Consider the following 22,192-nt stretch of genomic DNA (forward strand, 5'->3'; position numbering starts at 1 on the left):
GTCTGAGAGACTGAATGAATGAATACCTGTTAGGTACTTAGCATAGTGACCAGCATAAGAGCTCAACAGATGTTAGCTGTGCTGAAGAGGATGATGGTGATATTTAAATCTCAGTCAAATAGAAAACGCACAGGTAGATGCAATCCACCATATACAGAAATCTTTATTCATCAAGGGCCTTTGGTGGAGATTGACCAGAAATGGTACTCAGCTCAGGATGTTAATTCAGAATCAACAGACCTACACACTGTCAGAGGGAGCTTAACACTGTATACGAGCAAAGGTAAAGGCAAATATTTCTGCGAGCACAGATATTAAGCTTTATGCTCTATTATTACTTTATTTTTTATTTTTTTTTGCGGTATGCGGGCCCCTCACTGTTGTGGCCTCTCCCGTTGCAGAGCACAGGCTCCGGATGTGCAGGCTGAGCGGCCATGGCTCATGGGCCCAGCCGCTCCGCGGCATGTGGGATCTTCCCGGGCCGAGGCACGAACCCGTGTCCCCTGCATCGGCAGGCGGACTCTCAACCACTGTGCCACCAGGGAAGCCCTATTATTACTTTTAAGAATCGAGAGATTTTATGCAAAAACGTGGTGTCAAAAACATTGTTTTTCTACCATTTGTTTGTTAGCCTAACACTTGTTCTCACAGGGTCACTGCAAGCATGACTGCAGCTGTTTAAAATGAAAAGCAAATATGTAAACACAATTCTTAGAGCTCTGAAAAAAATGTTTATGCTGAGCCCCCATGACTTCTCATTTAAAAGGTCCATAGAGCACAGAGGACTCCTTGCAGAATGAGAACTCCTGCATCTCTTTCCTCTTTGGTAGTCAGAGTTCATCTGTCTGTGCAGCGTGCAGCTTGGGTAATTGGAGTTAATCTAATGCTTTAATCTTTTGGGTGGAGGGAGTGAAGAAATACACAGTCTGTCTTGTGAGACATAAACATATCTTTCCAAATAGAAAAAGTGTGTTTAAAATAATTCATAGCTTTGCAGGGCCCTGAGCAATCTAGCAGAGCTCCCTGATTTTCCCAGGTGTCTAAAAACTATAAACTGCCCAAATATTATTCAGATATCATCTCACAGTGAGACCTTACCTGATGCCACTATTTGAAGTTGCAGCCCTGGCTTCATTCCCTTTTTAGAAAGTGTTCACCTTCCCATTTGTCACCATGTGATACACTATACAGCTTATCTGGTCACTGTTTGTTTCCTCCCAGTAGAATTTAAGCGCCAGGAGGGCATGGACTTTTGTTTGTTTTGTAAACTGCTGCATGTACAGCACCAAGGGCAATGCATGGTTCGATAAATGTGTTTAATTAATTCATTAGTGAAATGACGTAACAAATATTTACTCTGCACAGCATTGGGTTTGACATTATGGGATATAAATAAGAGGTAGAAGATCTTTTCATGGTCTTGAAATAAAATAAACATGACATTGCTATGGAAAAGTGAGTGTCAAGATATGCGCATATGTGCTGTTGACTATTTGGTAAATAAAAGAGAAGATGATTGTGGGCTGGAGAAACTATGCCTGGGCCCTTTGTTCAGTTATGGTTTAATTTGTTTTGCAAATTCTATATCACATTGTTTGATAGTAAAGACTGATTCCATTTTTGTGTCATTTTGAGTTAGTTCTATAAGAAACAATTTACAGCCAAACATGCAAGTCTAGCCTGGTGGAATCAGTGCTGCCTAGAGTCTGCATCAAGTTTTTTGCCAATTCAGAGTCTGAAAGTGTGTTTTAGCCTTGAGCCCAGTGGAAGAGCCTTGCGTTTGGGCAGATTCACGATGTTTCATGATGACTGGGTTGTGGATGGTATTGGGGTAGCCCCTACTACCGCCTGTCCTCACCTGTGTGTGACTCTGTTTAGCGTCTTAGGGTCAGGACGGGCAGGACTCCTGTTTACATGAATGTGAGAACAGTTTGTCCACATGATATTCTCCCTGACAAATAGAGAAAGCCTGGGGGAAACCCAGGGCAGGCGGAGAGGGGCAGTGGGATTTTAGCATCTGAAGGTAATCCAGTGCAGAGGTTCAAGCCCATTTAGTGTTTAATATTTGGATAGCACTTTAAAGTTTCTCAGGTATTTTCACATGGTGGTGACAATGGCTGGGAGCGAGGTGATGCCCGTTGAGTACCAGCAATATGTTCTATGCATTTCATTCTCACAGCAGCCCAGTGGGTAGCTATTCTTATTATCCACTTTTCATAGATGTCAGAGAGAACCATCCTGGTTTTGCCAGGAGAGCATAGCTAGTCCGTGGCAGAACTTGGATTTGAACACAGCTTTCTCATCAAAATTGTGAGCTGTTTCCGTTACTTATTCTGAGAGGAAAAAGTGAACTGTGCATGACAGGCGTTTTATGCAACAGGGTATTAATTTCAGGTGACACCTAGAAGAAGCTCTAGAAATATCTGTAAGCCTATCATATTCAGTGAGCAAGGTAGTTATCTGTAGCCGCCAGTGTGAAAATGTGCACTTATTCTTTTTTTTTTATATCCCACTGCAGCCTTCTGTCTTCAATAACATATTCTCCTAAATTAGAACGTAAGGCATCAGAGTCCATAGTCCCAACAGACAGTGACAACGAGAAGGGAGAGAGAAACAGCAAACGCGTCTGTTTTAACGTGGCAGGCGATGAGCAGGAAGATTCAGGTCACGACACCATCAGCAACAGAGACTCTTACAGGTAATTCATTCATTCCTGAAACTCATCTCATCGACCAAGTCAAATGTGAGTCTGTATTTTCCACAAAGGTTTTGAAAAAAATTTTTTTTTTTTTTTTTTGCGGTACGCGGGCGTCTCACTGCTGTGGCCTCTCCCGTTGTGGAGCACAGGCTCCGGACGCGCAGGCTCAGCGGCCATGGCTCACGGGCCCAGCCGCTCCGCGGCATGTGGGATCTTCCCGGACTTGGGCACGAACCCGCGTCCCCTGCATCGGCAGGCGGACTTTCAACCACTGCGCCACCAGGGAAGCCCTTGAAAAAATTTTTGACTGTTGTTTTTGTTTATTATTCCCACAAAATAACTGCTGGCTGTTACCAACCTCAGACAAAGCATAGTGAGACATCACTATCTTTCAAATTCTTCCCTTTTATAATCTGAGTAATTTGGACAAAACATTTTTTCTCCAACCGAGTGGACCTCATTTAGGAGATTCGTTATTCTTTTATGGATTGTGTAACATGTATGGCAAATAAACAAGTTGTGCCTATATTGACAGTTTTTTTTTGAATGTCTGTTTCTGCTTATTGGACTATTGGGTAGTGAATAGGAGTTCTTTCTGTTTTGTTTTTCCTCCTTCCTATGTTCTGTGATTCAAGCTAATTGAACTAGTTTCACGTGCTCACCTCTGTGACCAGCTTTGTGCGTTGCTTCTTCCCTCACGTGCCTTCTGTACAATTTTGATAGGACTGCTGTAAGAGAGTACCAAGAACCAGGTGGCTTGAACCACAGAAATGTATTTATTATCCTACAGTTCTAGGGCTGGAAGTCTGAAATCCAGGTGTCAGCAGGGTTGGGTTCTTTCTGAGGGCTGTGAAGGAAGGCTCAGTCTCTCGGTTGCAGACGGCTGTCTTCTCCCTCTGTCTCTTCCCATCCTTTTCCTTCCAAGCCTGTCTCAGTGTCCATGTTTCCTCTTCTTATAAGGACACCAGTCATACTGGATTAGGGCCCCCACTAGTGACCTCATTTTAACTTGATTACCTCTGTCAAGACCCTCCCTCCGAATGAGATCACAGTTTGGAATACTGAGTGTTGGACTTCACCATATGCATTTAGGGGCGGGGGAGGGAGAGATACAATTCAACCCATAACACCTTCCCTCCAAACTCTGTCGAGTCATCTTCTTACCAGACTCTCAAATGATGGCTCTTCCAATGAACGTCCTTAATTGAAAGTGCTTTTTCTCCTTTGAATCCTTGTGTCACCTGGAACCTCATTGAGACCTGTGGCAACCTGCCACGTATGCTGAGCGTGCAGCTTCAGAACCTCCCGTTTTATGTACATTCACTGAAGACAAAACCTCTCTTACTCTTATTTATTATACAGTGTTTTACAGTGAAAAGATATTTAGTAATTATCTTTAAATCGAAGTTGTTTCATCAGAGATGTTTAGCACAAACTAGTAGCTAACATTAAAAGCATTCTTACCAGACACAGGGGGAAGCAGGATGATTTCACGGAATTCCTCGCACAGCCCTCTGTGGCAGGTTCGGATATTAACTGCATTTTACATCTGAGGAAGTTGAGGCCCGCAGGAGTTACATAATTTACCTAGGAAATCAGGTGGCCTGGCTGTCAGTTTATTAACCATTCTACTATTCCAATTTCTATGTGAAAAGGATTTTGATGAATACGTGAGTTAATTATTCCTAGAAATTTAATGATATATCAAACAAATTAACCACTTTTACCATTTCACTTACTTTTCGCTTCTAAGGAGACCAGTATGCTCTTTAATAAGAACCTGTGGTTTCTCTCCAGTGGGAAATTACAGATCTAAAAATACTTTCTTCCCTCAAATTCTAGTTATCAGATAATTAACATTACTCTCAGGTTCTCTCTAGGGTAAAATAGAAATTTTAAATGTACACTTAAAGTTAAATAAGTCCCTTTTACTTATTCTGAGAGAAAAAAATATTTATGTCTCCTGCACTACTTCTGAAATCTGTCATGTGTCTGTATTCACACGCAGACATTTCTAACTTTCTTTCCCTTGATGTTCATCATTATCCAGCACCTAGCAGGTGTGGTGTCCTGTGCTGGGCTCCGGGATGGAGACAAGATGCCATCTTCCCGGGGCGGGGGAGGGGTGGGAGCTCAGAGTGCAATTAATAAGTTATCCTTTAAGTTACTAGAAAGGGTTGAAAGGCAGAGCTCTTGAAACAGGATTTTGTCACTCTTAGCAAATCAACTACAGGCATATACCATCAAATGGATTATAACGAATTCTAAGTTTGGTTTGACTCCTGTAAATAGCTATGCGTTTTAAAATTCAATTATGATTAGATTATATGACAAGAAAAGTTGAAATATGACCGAATTGAAAATACTTTCGTTTAAAGTAAGATAAAACGTGAGTTGAACAAATTTATCTTTCTCATAAATTTCTATAAAGCATATTAACACATATAACCGTGACATAATAAGTTTATCCAGTAAGAAGTGGCAGGAAAACTTTGCCAGATGCACTGCTAAAGTGACACGTACCTCATTCTTCGCAGCGACTGCAACAGCAATAGGAATTCCGTCACCTCCTTCACCAGCATCTGCAGCAGCCAGTGCAGCTCGTATTTTCACAGCGATGAAATGGACTCAGGTGCGTTTGGTGAAGGCACGCGGACGCTTTGATGATGCCGAACCTAAGGGATTAATTTGCCGGATCCATTTTTACCTTTCATTAGCCGTTCTCGGTGGCCACACACATTGCCTTTCAGTTTTACATGCTTGAGAAAGTCAGCTTCCCAATCCCATTATAAACAGAGTGAATTTTTAAAGAGATGGAAGAAACAAACTAATTTTTATGTTAATAAATGATGTTTCATGATATTTCTGTGTTCCTACATGGTACCTGTATGATAGGTACACAAGAAACAAGTTTTCTAGGATATTAGGCATTGCTGATTGTGTGAGGAGATGGGATGGGCTTTGAAGCAGGATTTGAAGGCAGCAGATGCACCTGAGCTAGCCTTATGGGCAGTGGGGAAGGGAGTGATGAGAAAAACACTGCTTGAAATAAATACCTTATAAATGTTTTATTTTGTGTGTGCTAAGAAAAAGACTTTCCACTGAGTTAGGAAAAATCTTAACTTTTAGATGTGCAGTTTATTCCAGCTATTTGACCATTAGAAAAATTCACCATTTGAAAGAATCATTAATGTGGGTACCACAGGATTCTTTCTGTGAGACCCTCTGCTTTCGTCTCAGTTTTGAAGGAGCAATAATCTGACATCCTAATAGTTATTAAAGCTTTTGGAATTCTTTTTCTGAACATGAGAATGTTGGAATAAGAGCTAGTGTTTAATTATTTTTTACTTTATTGACATTAAAATGCTTTGGAATGTTAAACATAAGATGAATGATTTATCTTTAATATCTAGGTGATGAGCTTCCCCTGAATGTTCGCATTTCTCGTGATAAACAGGACAAGATCCACAGTTGCCTTGAGCATCTTTTCAGCCAGGTACAGTTGTGGAGAGTTGTGGGTATTTTTTCCGCAGACTAAACTGTCAGAAATTCGTTTTTCAGACATAGTGAAAGGAGTTTGGAGTTAGAACGGAATCTGTTCCTACATCCCCTGTACCTTAATTTCTGTAGTTTACAATGGAAAAGAGATTCCTTCAGCCAGCTAACCCAAAGGATGGTTATGAATGTCAAGTATTCACAGTCTTTAGAAAATTATAATTATAAAGAAAATTACAAAACACAGGAGTTATTCTGTTCATTATTTGTTTCTTTGTGGATTTTCAGATTCCTCCATGACATTTCTTGTTCACCTTCATTCCCAATCTCAAGAAGCACAGGGGGGTTGTCTTGTGCTCATGTCATATTTTGCATTTTTAAAAAATTTACATCCACAACCAAAATTCATAGTGTAGAAGCTTTTACCACTTTGAAAAGGATTATGATAACTTTCAGGTGTTTTTAAAAAATAATTGTAGAACTCTTACTTCTTTTATAAAGAAAATTTATATTTTGTATGAATATTTGGTAGGATAGTAAGAGATGTCATTGTAAAGGTTACCAGGTGAGTTTATCCTGATATTTTATTTAAAGGTAGATTTTGCAAGCAGCATGGGATTTCAAAAATAATTGTTGCTTTGAGGAAAAAAGTATTTTACAAGGTTGACTCTTGGAAATACCAAGAAGTTATGTAACTTCCAGAAATCTCTGCTGTTATGATAGGTGGATTCCATTACCAATCTCCTGAAAGGCCAAGCTGTTGTGAGGGCCTTTGAGCAAACCAAGTACCTGACACCAGGTCGAGGGTTACAAGGTAAGGTTTACAAAGTAACTGTTAGAGGCAACTGGGAAACAAAAGTGGGAGACAGTATAGTGAAGCAAAAACATGGCATGAGAACAAAAGTTCTGGGTGCTCATTTCATAATTCATTTAGTACTACTTCTATTTGGATAATTGTTGAATATATATATATATATAAAAAAATCAAGGCCTTTTAGAGTTCTTTGAAAGTTTAAAACGTTTAGTGCCTGTAGGGGCCAAACCGAGTGAGTTAATTGAAGAAATATAAGTGTTGAGTTGCTTTTGCTGAAACTAGACTTAATGCCTGCTTGGTGGTAGGTAGCCCAGTGATGGGGGGAGGGGCTCGGGGAATGGCGGTTGGCAAACAGAACAAGATCTAGAGCTCCCACTTTCTGACGTCTAGTTTAGGATGTTGAAATAGAGTTTTTATCTAAATTCGCTCCTCTGTTTAAACATTTGTAAAAAGAGCATAATAAGATTTGACGTGGTTTTAGATTTAAGAGATTTTCTCCTGTGATAGAGCTAAAGAAATTGCTACCATGATAATAGCCTAGGACCACAGGAATGAAAGAAAGAGGAGTCTTTGTTTATGGGCTTGTGAACTGGTAAATGGTTGAGACTTAAGAGAGCTTTTCTGTGTTTATTTAGAGTTTCAGCAGGAAATGGAACCAAAGCTGAGCTGTCCAAAAAGGTTAAGGCTTCACATCAAGCAAGATCCTTGGAATCTTCCCAGCAGTGTCCGGAATCTTGCTCAGAACATCAGAAAATTTGTTGAAGGTCAGGATGAAAAGCAAAGAACATACCGTGACATTAGCAATACTCATTTAAAAACCCATCATGCCTTGATTACTTTTTGAAGTTTCTCATGTTAGGAGGAAAATAAAAGGACTGAAAAGGGTGAGTGAAGGTGGAGGAGGGAAAGAAGGAATAAGATGACAGAACCTTGTGTCCCAAGGATCTAAATGACGTGGACTGTATCACAGAAAATATTCTCAGGCAATAAAGTAAGGGCTCATTCTTAGGAAGACAAGTGGAACGTGGAGGGATTTTCATATTTTATAACATGAAACAGTATGAGAAAAATTCCTAAAGGGTTCACAAAACGTATGAAGCTATACTTCGTGGAAAGTCTACAAAATCAATCGTGAGTCTGTGAGAATCAAAATAATGACATAGGTTGCATCATTAGTTTTTAAGTTTCTCTTTCAGAAGCGTTTGTCTAAGTTGATTGTTATTAACTAGCATAAGTTTGTCTACTCAGCATCCCATAACTGATACAGCCTCTGATTGGAGATATAAAAGACTTCAAGACAACTCTAGTGAGCCTGGTTGCATGTTGTTTAGGGTCAGAGTTATTATGTAGAAAATTCTGAGAGTTTCTAAAGTGATTGTGGTGAAAAAGATGAAATGAGAAATTTGTTTAATTTTTTTGTAATGTCTAAATCAGTGGTTTTCTTCCCAGTATTAGACCAGTGGTTGGCAGTGTCTAGAGACATTTTTCCATTGTCACAATCGTGGGCATGCTATTGGCATCTAGTGGGTAGAGGCCAGGGATACTGCTAAACGTTCTACAAGGTACCAGACAGTCCCTCACAACAAAGAATTATTTGGTCCTAAATGTCCATAGGGCTAAGGTTGAGAAACCTGTACAATAAATATCATGGCTGTATTTCCCCGTCATTTGTATGTCATTGGGATGTGGTGAATAGTAATCAGCAGAATTACATCATAACCCACTTTTTTTTTAACCCATCACTACCATTTTTTTAGGGTAAATTAGAGAGAGTTGCATACTTTGCTGATGGAAGACAGCTCTTACACCCTGTAGGGTCTGAGCCTGTGATGTCACTCCTTCGTGCCTCAGTGTGTTCACTTACTAAATGACAGGGATGGTGTAAATGTTCGGTGATTACCCGGTCTTCTGCCTAGAAATATACTCAAGTATAACAGCTTAGATATTGTTTAGAGATCAACAGAGAAGAAATTTGTACAGAAATGGAAAACTCCAAATAAATCACAACAATTCTATTGTATAATGAAATCTTTTATTCTTGACAACTGGATTTCTTGACTGTATCTTTATTTTATAGCTAAATATAATGATTATTTGTGACACATTGTAACATCACGTTCAGTCAGAAGTCTGAATTTAAAACCCCCCAAAATAATGAACAGCAAAAATGACAAACATATTTTTAAAGGCTGTGAGCTTTAAGGAATTTAAGCATATACTTTACTGAGTAAAAGGTATGTTTTCGCTGAGTGGATGCCAGTGTCATAACACTCCTAAAAGTTATAATTTGTGAATCTAAATGCAGTTATTCTCATCATCTCTGATTTTTTCTTTTTACATTATATTTGTTTTTAGAATAAATGCAATATCAATCGAGAACAATGAAACCCTTAAAACTTTTTCTTTTGTTTTGTTTTTTGAAGAGCTTTATCTTTAAGACAGTAGCTTCTAATGCAGGGCAAAAAACTTATTTTTTAAAAAGTTTTTTTTTTTAAGAATTTTACATTTTCATCTCAAGTCCTGCCTTATATACTCAGTACTTCTTTTCACAACGAGCGGTCATCGCAATGACAACTATCTACATATATTGATTGATTGATAGATGTTGTGAATATTAGTGTCACTCTTGGTCATGGGAGCCCAGCAGCTGACTGAGCATGGTTGGCTGTGCTGAGTCCTCCAGTCAATGGAGTCAACAGAGGGAGGGCTCTTGGCAGAATTTAAGTTGCATCCCTGGCTGCAAGTCTCAGAGAGCTGCAGTTACTCTTTGGGTAAGAGCTGTGATTGTCACCGTGATAAGTGAGTCTTTAAAAACAACCAGTAGTTCAGCTCAGTGGACCATCAAGGGAGGGGACGAGCTACCATTTCCTGGTGATCTGTGTGGTGTCTGGTCCCGTTGTATGGGGCGGAAGCAGCAGCTCTGGGATCCTTGTTCTGTGGACAGACTCAGAAGTAACTTCACCCGTTCAGCATGAATTCATCCTGTTCAAGTTAAAGTGGTTTTCATTCTATTTCCCAAATTGTCTTTATGGAAGGATTGATTTAATGGAAGGTTAGGTCTGGGCTGGAAGTTTAACATAATGTTACCTTGCCGGAATGTCAGGGTGTATATGTATAGCCGGGATGACCCCATTCTGATGTTCCCGTAGGGGAGGAAAAAAATATCCTTTTTTTCTTTAACTCTCCCAGTAAATTAGTCTGACGAAAAACAAATTAACAAGAGAAAAGCACATAAATTTATTTATTATAATTTTTACATGAACACGGGACCCTTCATAAGGAAATGAAGACCAGAAGAAAAGGTTAAACCTGAGTGTCTTTATACTAGGTTTGAAGAAGAGTAGAAAGTCCTGGAAAAATTTATAGAACAAAAGGGTATGAGCTAAGTGTAGTAACCGGAGTGGGGGGGGGTGTTCAGCAAGGCCTGTTCCTCTTGGCATCCCTCCCTCTTTGGAGATAAGGATGATCCTTTCCTTTGGGTATCGCTCTCCTGAGCAGCTTATGACCTGCTTCTGGGGGAAAAGGGAGGTGGTCAGAGAGTCCTTCCTTCCCTCACTGTTTCTCAGATTCCTTCAGCTTAAAATAATTCAATATGCCAAAGTGCCGTGTTTGGGGGTAGCATGTTCCAAACCCCATCATTCCTTCATCTCTGATTTCAAAATATCCTAGCAAGTATATACCAAATATGATATCAAGGTATAATAAGTGTATGGTCTTTATGTAGGAGGGACTGTTCCAGTGCCGTTCATAAGTTATCACACTGCATGCCATTCACTCAAAGCCTGTAAACTGAGGGCAGAGGAGAGCAGAAGAAATAGTGGACTAAATGGGGGACAGAGTCATTGTGTGGTATCACTAAGATAATCTCCTAATTCCTCAGCTAAGTTACGGAATCACAGTGTCAGCTAACTGAAGATATTTTTACGTGGTTAGCCCACTGTGGTATTGTGATTTATAATAAAAAATATATATTTGGTCTTCATCCCCTTTTCTGGCACAGAGATCAAAAAACCCTTGAGATTTCCTGTGATGAGAGGATAAAGCTGTCTTTTCTTATGTTAATGAGGTGACTTTTGGAAATCACCAGTGGATGGTGGCTGGTTGCCTGGGGAACCAACCCTGTGTGTAGAAGGTTGGAATTTTAAGTCCCACCCCTGACCTCCAGGGAGGGGAGAGAGGCTGGAGATTGAGTTCAGGTACTAATGGCCAGTTATTTAATCGACCATGCTTATGTTATGAAGCCACCATAAAAACCCAAAAGGAGAGGACTGGAGAGTTTCTAGGCTGGTGAACTTGTGTTGGTGCCTGGAGCTCGGTGCCCTTTCCCCACGCCTTGCCCTGTGCCTTGCCCTCTTCCATCTGGCTGTTCCTGAGTTACATCCTTTTATAATAAACTGGTAATCTAGTAAGTAAAATGTTTCTCTGAGTTCTGTGAGCTGTTCTAGCAAATTAATCGAACCCAAGGAGGGTATCACTGGAACCTCCTGTGTACAGCCAGTTGGTCAGAAGCACAGATGATAACCTGGACCTGTGATTGGTGTCTGAAGGAGGGTGAGTGGGTGGGGAGACAGTCCTGTGGGGATGAGCCCTTACCCTGTGGGATCTACAGGTAGATAGTGTCAGAACTGAACTGAATCGTAGGACACCCAACTGGGGTTGAAGAGTTGCTTGGTGGTGTGGGGAAGAATACACATCTAAATTGGATCCACCATCACCTTAAATTCAAATGTCTGTTAGTGACATTTCAACTCTTTGTTGCCTACAAAAGTTATACTCCTTTTGAAAGCTCCTATTTCTCTAGCAACCTACTTTTTTTCATTTTTTTCTCTGCCTTTGTCCTAATATCCTAAAGAGCTGCTTCTTCTTTTTAATTCAAAAGTCTGTTCAGTTTTTCCCTTTTTCTTCATATCTCAGTTACTAAAATAGTTTTCTAGCTAATCCCTTGTCTCTATCTTTTCTTGTTCATATACACCATCACCAGATTCATTCTCCTAAAATATCATGTTCAGTACCCTGCCTCAGAGCCTAGTTATTTTCTGTTAGCTAAATCTAAACTCATCAGTCTGAGGCTGAAAGCCATTTTTCAATAGGGCTTTCCAGTTGTATCCCAATCTCAATCTCTTAATGATATAATAAAATCTTTTCTATGCTAGATTGTTGAATGTTTGGCATTTATTCTCTACTCTATTCCCTTGCTAGCACTATTTCCCACTCTTAGGATATGTACTTAGTCCCCTGACAATGAACTTTGAAAATTTAAAAAATTTTGAGACTCTCTTAAAAAAAATTCGATACCAATTTTAGCCATATCCAGGTTACAATAATAATAGTGCTTCACGGGTACGCAGCACTTTAACTAATTTTCCAAGGCTTTTAATATATATTCCCATTTATTTTTTATACACAGTCCTATAAAATAGATAAGATAGATGTTATTATCACTTATGAATGAGCAAGTTGAGACTCAAAAGTAGATCAACAATGTACTGAAGATGACAAAGCTAGTGTGTAACAGATGGGCCTCCTGACTCAGTCCAGTGTACTTTTCTGCCTCTGAAATCCATTTGTTCTTGTGTCTCACTTGTAAAACTTAATGCCCTTTCAGGCATTTCCTGCATTTCTTACCTGTTACTTTCGTTGCTCTGACTCTGCTGTGAACCTGTTTAGAATAGGGTACAACCTAGCCTTTTTTATTTCCCATAATCTTGGTTACATAAATGAACTCTTTATGTTTTAATGTTTTCCTATTGCAAGTAAACTATTTACCAATTGGAAGCAAACGGACACAGAGCTCATTGGGCACATAGCAATCAGTATGATGTTAATACACATCATTTATCAGACATCTGTGATTGGCCCTGTGTGGGGATGGGGTGAGAAGAGTATTTGGAAATACTTAGTGTTTTTCTGTCTTATAGGGCAGTATCTTGACCTACAGATAGGAAAGCCACAATATATACATATATTTCTAATAATAATACACAGATAATTCACAATATCACATACACATATTTATTAATATATATTTATATATTATATTACATATATTCTTTATATATTGTATATATTTTTTAAAAGTTTAAATTTTAAAAATACTATTTGACAGTTTATTGATCAAGACCAGAATAGCTGTAGGTGTTCAGAGAACACCACGCAAGCTGCAACAGCTAATGATGACCTACAACGGTAGCAGGATTTGAATGCTGTTTCATAGGCTCATGTAATTCAGATCTGGAAGAGATTTTAGGGTCTTGAGCAGTGAGTAGAATTTATATAGGTAGATATATAGGTAGATATATAGGTAGATATATATAGGTAGGCAAAAATAGCATGTCAAGTGAATGGGATTTTTATTATCTAATGTATATAATAAGGTTGTGCTAATTTTTACTACACAGTTAAAATGTGATGTTAGTTGCAGAAAAAGACTGAACAACTGACTGGTATGTTTTCTTTCTCTGCAGAGGTAAAGTGTAGGATACTCCTGGCTCTTCTTGAATATTCAGGTAATATTTTACATTATTTTTACTATTTGAGATTATTATAGCCCACGACCTTAGATGTCTTATGGTATGAAGGCAGTGTCTTCAGCTGTTTACAAAATAGATGGAAATATGATTTCTACCTTTTCTAAAGCCTGGCAGAGATTAAAAAAATACTTAGCTAGTATTTTGATAAAAACATAAAACATATGCTCATCTTCTATTAAAGGTTAAAAACATGAAAACATATAACTGTATATTTCTACAAAATATAATTTAAAAGGAGAAAGGGAGGAGGTTTTGGTAAAGTTAATTGTACAGATAGGCTTTTTTGTGAAACTGTGTCTAACTTTTGTTATAACAAGGATGTAGGCGGGTTCAGATTTAAGGAGAAACAGACTGTGCTTTTGATAGGAGGACTCTCAATCTGAAATCGTTTTGCAAGGGCATGGACACAGAGAGGGGAAGAATTTGTGAGCACTTTTACAATCTGTCACACTTGGAAAATTTAAATTATAAACGAATGAACGAGCCAGCTTAACCAAGAGGGCCTTTTGTTTTTTTTGATGCTTGGTTTTTGCTTTGCTTTTTGACTGCGTAATAATATCAAAAGTATCTTACATTTTTTGAGCTTTAATAATGACAGCGTAGTCGATGGACCTCATTTTTATGGATTTCACTGAGTTCTCACAACTACTCTGTGAGAATATTATTATTGTTTCCACAGTTTTAAAGGTGAAGAAATCTACATTCAAGCAGATGAATAACTAGCACATGGTAGTCAATCAACACATACTTTGGGACATCTAGAAGATTAGGCATAGAGATGCCTTACTGGGTGAATAAATAAATAGTAGGTGCAGTTTTGAAATTCAAACTTAGTTCTGCCAATTCCAGAAATGGTCCTGGAATGCATTGCTTTATTTATTAATATTCAGATGGCTGTTCTTATTTTGATTTCAATTTCATTTTTCTATTTCTATCATAATTCTCCTTTTTCCTACTTGATTTACTCCTTTTTTCTTTGTTACATTTGAATGATACCAAACATAGCCAGATTACTCCGTATTGTTGGCTATAAAATTATGCTTTTCACTTGAAAAGGGTGGACTGGGTCTGCTAAACATTATTCTTAATTGTCTTTTATTCCTGTCTTTCTGTCTCTCTGATCTCTTCTTTTTGTTTCTTTGTTTATTTTGCTTTCTTTCCCCTACAATCTCAGAATAATGACAGATTACTTGCATGTCTAGAAACCATCTCATTCTTTTCAGATCAGCAAACTTACAGTGGAATTTGAGTTTTTTAAACAGTTAGACTAAATTAAGTGTTAATGTTTTTAAACATGTCTGTAGAAGATGAATTTAAGTAGGTGCTTAAATACTGAAATGAAACGGAAGCCTTTGATAGGTAAAAATCCATTTGTTTTGAGTGTATTCCCACTACAAGGGAATTTTTACTTGGCGAAAATAAACGAGCTGTCAGAAAAAACAGAACTTGCTTTTCTTCTTTTACTAGAAGCTGGGAGCAGCTGTTGTGATTCTTGCTGTAGTTCTTATTGATAAAAATGAGGAATGAGAATAGCTTTGGTAAAGGATGGACACTTGTGACTTTCGAACAGCTGCATAATTAAAAGGAAAAGAGCTGTATGTTTTTGCTGAAAGTTTGCTTATTGGGTTTCTTTCTTTATCACGATGTTCCTTCTCTATTTAGCAATAAAACTGAGCACGCATGTGCCAGGCACCATGCTAGATGCTAGGGAAAAGAAGAATCATGATAATATCACTGTCCGTTCTCACCTTGCTAAGTGCTTTAAATGTTTTTATCTCATTTTTCTTCATCACAGATCTAAGAAGTAGGAATAGCCCCTATTTTACGAATAGGGATCTGAAACCTAGAATTGTATAGATTAAAATTGGCAGAACGGGAAGTTGAAAGCAGATTATATGCCTCTCAAGTCCCTGAGCATAAATCACATGATATGCCCCTTCCCCTGGCGTTGATGTGCTGACGGTCCCTGGGGGAAGACAAGCATTTGAGCAAACTCACAATGCTAGGTCATTAGCCCTTCAGTAGGGGGAGACACCCCCAGACCTGCAGGGGCAGAAAGAAATGCACAGACTTCCTGAAGGAGAGAGGACATTCCCCAAAGGGAGATAATACTTTAGTAGTTCAATGAGTTGACTCTTGAAGAATGATTTCAAGTTTGCTGGGTGGTGAGGGGAGGAGGGTGGCCCGCAGCCAGAGGGCCCATGGACCAAGGATCACCTTTTTCTTTTTTTTTTTTTTTGCGGTACGCGGGCCTCTCACTGTTGTGGCCTCTCCCGTTGCGGAGCACAGGCTCCCGACGCGCAGGCCCAGTGGCCATGGCTCACGGGCCCAGCCGCTCCGCGGCATGTGGGATCTTCCCGGACCGGGGCACGAACCCGTGTCCCCTGCATCGGCAGGTGGACTCTCAACCACTGCGCCACCAGGGAAGCCCAAGGATCACCCTTTTAAGTCAAGCTAAATCCAGTCATTTCAAGAAGCCAGAGAATGAGCTCATACATTTTCATTTCACTTATTTCATTTGTTTGTTAGTTGCTCTACTGGTTCATTATTTTCATTCAGTAAATATTTGTTGAATGTCTACACCCAGTTAGAAATTATGCACAACGGAATAAGTGTTTTGTTTTTTTTCTTAGTTGAGACTTGGACAAAGCTCTTTCCCAGTTTAGCCATTTTATAGTGACCTGTAAAACGCTGTTTTCTGTCTATTAGAGCAGGAACATAGTATATAACTACTTAAAGGAAATGTCTAACACATGTTGTTAGTTAAATTAACAGGTTGAACTATATGGAGTTGCCATATTCAATCATGTTGACCTACTAAAACAGCAAGTTCATATAGTTCCACCTAGTCAATGAATATTTTTATTATATAATTAAATATTTTCAATATATTATCCTGTTTCTAACAAAATTTTCAAGAGTAGCTTTTACTAACAGTGAAACTAAGTAACAAGCAGCAATTATGTGTACACATGCTTTGAGGGTCATTAAAAACAGGTGTTCCATGTTCTTGGTAAACAACTTAAAAACTATGCCTTTCTATCAATAAAGCAAGAACTCATTGCTGAGTAAAGGCAGCATGTTTATCTATGTTATACACTAATTATTGACAATGCTTCTTCATTTCAGGAGATTCTGAGCTCTCAAAATATTCAGTGCACTTTTGGGAGTACGATGATATTTACCTGTGCCGTTCCTCTAGTACAAGAGATTTCTCAGTGTACAGAATGTATGCTTGGTGTTCATGTTGTTTATGTAGTTTGTGTTACATCCAGCGCCCCAGAGAAGCGAACCTTTTGGGGTCAGGTTCTCAGGGGCACAGCTGCTTTCCATTTGAAAAACCTGAGGTCCAGGACTGGTACTTCACAGGGTAAACATACCTTCAAAGTGGGTCAATCAAAAGTCCAGTTAATTGCAGAATAAGAATGCTAGTAAAAATCAATTTATGCTAGAACTGCAAATATTTTACCTATTTCAAAAAAATATATAGGAATTTATGAACTGGACCTGTTTATACCTTATGAAGTTGAATAGGTGACTTCAGGAGATACATTTGCATATTTAAGGTATCCAGATTTGCATATTATTACAAGCAATTGGACATGATACTCTTCCCCATGTGTGTTTCACATTAATATTTGAATAGGTCTAGTAGGTAATTTTTTAAAATTTAGTACTAATAATATTTTATTTCATTTACCAGCACAAACTGAAAAACTGGACTTTGAGTTTTCTTTAGGAAAGTGTCATGTACTAGTATAAATTGTGTTCCATCATGAAAAATAAAGTAAATAAAATAAAGGCTTATTGTATTGGGTTTTATAAAACAATTTAGTGATCGCAAAATAAAGTTACAATATCAGTTAAGAAAAATGAGCTTAATGTTTCTAACATTTTGGGGTGTTCAGTGTTTTCTAAAAGACGTATGTGCTCATGCATAGAGCTCAAATTCACATTCTTCCCATGTGTGAGTTTAGGGAACGGATGAAATAACGGTGAATGCAAATGCTGAATGAGTTGGTCTTATTCAACTATGACGTTTTCCAAAACTGCCTTTATGTTCTCCTGGATCACAGACAGTGAGACACAGCTCCGAAGAGACATGGTTTTCTGCCAGAGTCTTGTGGCCACGGTCTGTGCCTTCTCCGAGCAGCTCATGGCCGCCTTAAACCAGATGTTTGACAACAGCAAGGAAAATGAGATGGAGACTTGGGAAGCCAGCAGAAGGTGGCTGGACCAGATAGCGAATGCAGGAGTTCTTTTTCACTTTCAGTCACTTCTGTCACCAAACTTGGTAAGGAACCACAATGCCTCCCCCTGGCTGTGTCACCTGGAACGTACATTGGGACCTATTCCCAATAAAACATGGTTCTTCGTTATTGTATCCACAGTCATCCAGCTCCTTTAAAAGGATATGTTTTTCCATGGGCAAATATAACTTTAATAAGTATGTGGAAATATCTTTCCTGATTTTTATTCTCAATGGCTGCTAAAAGCTGAGAAAGCCTCCATCTGTTACCAATTCCTGTATCCCTAAGCAGCGGCCGAGAAAGGTCAGCAGAGGAAAGAGTATCTGCTGCGGTTGCTTATTTGCAGTCCAGAAGGAAGAGTCTGCCATGAGACCCGAGCTCGCCCTGAGGTTGATGTTCTGGAACGTGCTCTTAGAAGAGCTCTGACAACTTGCATGCCATACTGTCTGACAATCTGGTTAGAATTTGCATGTGTTAAATGATTTTATTTCCTTCCTTTGTGTGCATGTTTTTCCTGTTAAATCTAAGAACATTGCCTTAATTACTGTAAAATATTCCGTGTTTATGCATCAGTTGTCCACAGCGGAGATGAAGAAAGCATCTCGGAATATTTGATAAAACTGTGGTGAACTTAGAGTTTTTTCACATATACTTCCTGTGGTTCTGATAGTTGTCATGATGTATAAAGGCAAATATGTTCAGTTTATTTAAACTTAAGGTGCGTGTTAAATATAATTTTGATTTGAAACATGAGACGGTATTTTATCTGTTAAAGTACACATAGAAAATGTAGCTACCAAGTAACATGGTTGAGTTTTTAAACGATTGTATATGAGTTTATACATCAAAATAATGTTTTTCTTCAATGGTATTGAGGACAGGGGGGTAATTGCTGTACTCCACGGTCGTAAAAAGTTCTGGAATGGTAAGGTAAGAAAGTCCATTCAGCTGAATGAAATTCAGAGAAACAGGATTAGATTCTTTTGAAAAGACTCTATACACTCCATGTGGGTGATGAATTTTTTATTTGGTTGCTAATATAACCAAATAAGAAAGATTTAATTAATGAAAACTTTGAAATAAGTCCCTTGAAAAGTGTTTAAAAACAAAATAAATACTAATTAATCATTGCCTATCAAATAAAAATTACGTAAGATAAGATGCACTCTTCCTAATACATGGTAGGCTTTAAGTATTTGTTGAACAAATTAATTAATGAATGAGGCTTCATTTCTATTCTTAAAAACTGCCATTGTCTAGGCAAGTGCAGGTACATTTATTTGAAATCTCAAGGAATGGGGGAAAGTATTTGTAATTCATACATCTGGTAAGTGACATATCCAGACTATATAAAGAATCCTTAAAACTAAAGAATAAAAAGACATCTCGATTAAAAAGCAGGCAAAGGATTTTTTTTTTTTTTGGCGGTACGCGGGCCTCTCACTGTTGTGGCCTCTCCCGTTGCGGAGCACAGGCTCCGGACGCGCAGGCTCAGCGGCCATGGCTCACGGGCCCAGCCGCTCCGCGGCATGTGGGATCTTCCCGGACCGGGGCACGAACCCGTGTCCCCTGCATCGGCAGGCGGACTCTCAACCACTGCGCCACCAGGGAAGCCCCAGGCAAAGGATTTGAATGGTCATTTCTCCAGGGAAGATATAACATGGCCAAAAGCACATGAAAAGACGCTTAACATCATTAGCCATTGGGGATGTGTAACTCAAAACTACAATGAGATACTATGTCACAGTGATGTGGATGGCTACAATCGAAAAGACAGACAGGCACAAGTGTTGGTGAGGATGTAGAGAAATTGTAACCCTCAGACACTGCTGGGGGGAATGGAAAATGGTGCAGCCATTTTGGAAAACATTTTGGCAGTTCCTCAAATTGTTAAATGTGGAATTTCCATATGACCCAGAAATTCTACTCCTAGGTAATATCCAAGAGAAAAGAAAACTTATATTCTAGCAAAACTTGTACACAAATGTTCCTGGCAAGATTATTCATAATACCTAAAAAGTGGAAACAACCCAAATGTCCATGAGCTGTCTGATGTGTGGATAAACAAGTTGGGGTATATCCATACAATGAAATATTATTCAGCAGTAAAAAGGAGTGAGGTACTGATACATGCTACAACATGGATGAACCTTGGAAACATGTTAAGAGAAATAAACCAGTTACGAAAGACCACGTATTATTTGATTACATTATTATGTAATAATAGGCAAACTTTAGAGACTGAAAATAGGCTAGTGGTTGCCTGGGGCTAAGGATTGGAGGAAGGTATATGGAGGATGAATGCTAATGGGTACCGAGTTTCTTTTTTGGGGTGGTGAAAATATTCTAAAATCGGATGATGGTGATAGTTACACAACTCTGCATATATACTAAAAACCCCTGAGCTGTATACTTAAAATGGGTGAATTTTATGGTATGTGAATTATATCTCAAGAAAGCTGTTTTGTTGTTTTAAATAGGTCTTATGAAACCCTTAAGTTTATTTAAAGAATTGATTAAAAAAATTCAAAGGTAGTTAAATAAAAAGTCAAAGAAACTTGTGATCTTTCTGCCTTTGTAACAAGAGTGCTTAGGGCCTCCTAGAACTGTGAAGAGCTCCCTGGGAGCTGCAGGCACTGGCGGTCTGTGTGTTCCTGAGCACAGTCCTAGGTCCTTGGGTATGGGTTTAGCCACATCTGCAAGTTACAATCAGAGCGCAACCTGTTTGGGACATTTCTTCCTGTGTGTATTCCTCTCAATTGGAAGAATGCTGGTTCTTTAGTCCTGTCCCTACAATTCCAGGTTCATGGCATTTTTCTGCTGCTTCAAAGGACTTTAAAAAGTAACAGTCTTATAAACATTTATCCAGCACTTACTGTGTACCATCCATTATCTTAAGTACCAAACTAAGGTACAAAGGTGATGATGCTATTAACCTTTTGGTATCCATGCAGTCCTTCTTTGGGGTCTGAGGCTGCCTTAGTGGGTTTTTTCCCATACACAATGGAAATTCTTTACCATCTCCTTCACCCTCTACTCATGCTGCCCCCAAAATATGGCTATAAGCTTACAGCAACTTTTAAAATGCAGGTAAAGCATGTTAAAATTATTGTTAAAAAGGATCATTTGGGCTTCCCTGGTGGCACAGTGGTTGAGAGTCCGCCTGCCGATGCAGGGGACACGGGTTCGTGCCCCGGTCCGGGAAGATCCTACATGCCACAGAGCAGCTGGGCCCGTGAGCCACGGCCGCTGAGCCTGCGCGTCCGGAGCCTGTGCTCCACAACAGGAGAGGCCACAACAGTGAGAGGCCCGCGTACCGCAAAAAAAAAAAAAGACATTCTTAAGGAAACAAATGTACCTTTGAAAGAAAAGTTGTGTATGATTAGGTTAATTATTCTTTCATGAGGAAATTAGTAAAAGACTTTAGATAGTGCACTGAACTGCTAATAGGAAGGCCAGATCCAATAATAGAAAGATGATGTCACTGAGATATGCAGTGAACTTGTTACCGTGTCTGGGCCTTACCTGCCTCAGCTGTAAAATATGCTGTAGGAATGAAATGAATGATTAAAACTAATCAAATCTCATATTCACAAGATTCTAGATTAAGGCCCCATAAAGGCAAGTGAAAATGATTCTTGTCCCCAGGCTCTTTGGAAGAAAAATCATTACATACATGCAAATTGCTTTTATCACAGTTTTCACAAATTGCAAATTGAATAATGCACAGGTTATCTTATCGTAAAGTACGATGACCATTATGTACTGGGCTTTTTAAGAAAACAATATTTTTGTCTTTCAGCTGTTATATATTTGTCAGATTATAGCAATTTAGAGGCAAATAGCATTTTTTTGTGTGTACACATTTGTAACTAATAAACAAAATCAATAGAACTAAAATCTAGCTACAAAATAGACTGAAAAAATCATTTAGACAGCAGAGAAAGGGAAAATATAAAACTACAAAAGAAACATAACTGAGGATTTGTTAATTTCATTTTAGGCAGTAAATTCTTAGATGTGTTGATAATTTGGTTTGTACTTAAATAAAACACAAGTGAACCTAGTTTTGGTCTGGAGTTGTTACGTTGTATTATGTTATATTATGTTTTATCCCAAACAATCCTATCATATCATGTATTGTTTTTATTTCTTTCTAGACAGATGAACAAGCCATGCTAGAAGATACACTGGTTGCACTATTTGATTTGGAAAAGGTTTCCTTTTACTTTAAACCATCAGAAGAGGAACCACTGGTTGCAAGTAAGTAGTTAAATATTTCATGTATGTTTTGTAAAATTTCTTTGGCATCAGACGACAACATATGTCATAACTTTGATATGAATATATTTGATATGCAGTTTAAGTTTTATATAAAATATTATATTTAGGGTAAAATAGTAAT

At 38.6% G+C, this 22,192-nt stretch overlaps 1 protein-coding gene across 6 annotated transcripts in view; it reads left to right on the forward strand.

Moving 5' to 3' along the window:
- PREX2 (phosphatidylinositol-3,4,5-trisphosphate dependent Rac exchange factor 2) overlaps positions 1-22,192 on the forward strand; it is a gene marked incomplete at its 5' end in the record, with an annotated part of 281,893 nt that overhangs the window by 168,898 nt on the left and 90,803 nt on the right. For 4 of the 6 annotated variants that reach the window (XM_082858967.1, XM_082858968.1, XM_082858969.1 and 1 more), the window contains 8 exons: positions 2,519-2,698; positions 5,236-5,330; positions 6,112-6,194; positions 6,917-7,007; positions 7,643-7,771; positions 13,472-13,513; positions 17,614-17,831; positions 21,948-22,050. In XM_082858967.1, the coding sequence (XP_082715093.1) occupies positions 2,519-2,698; positions 5,236-5,330; positions 6,112-6,194; positions 6,917-7,007; positions 7,643-7,771; positions 13,472-13,513; positions 17,614-17,831; positions 21,948-22,050 (941 nt within the window). Of the gene's footprint in view, positions 1-2,518; positions 2,699-5,235; positions 5,331-6,111; positions 6,195-6,916; positions 7,008-7,642; positions 7,772-11,007; positions 11,077-13,471; positions 13,514-17,613; positions 17,832-21,947; positions 22,051-22,192 lie in introns of those variants that run through there. The other 2 variants (XM_082858971.1, XM_082858970.1) reach the window with 2 other exon arrangements.

Source organism: Leucopleurus acutus, assembly GCF_964270905.1.
Source record: "Leucopleurus acutus genome assembly, chromosome: 17".
NCBI classification, from domain to species: Eukaryota; Metazoa; Chordata; class Mammalia; order Artiodactyla; family Delphinidae; genus Leucopleurus; species Leucopleurus acutus.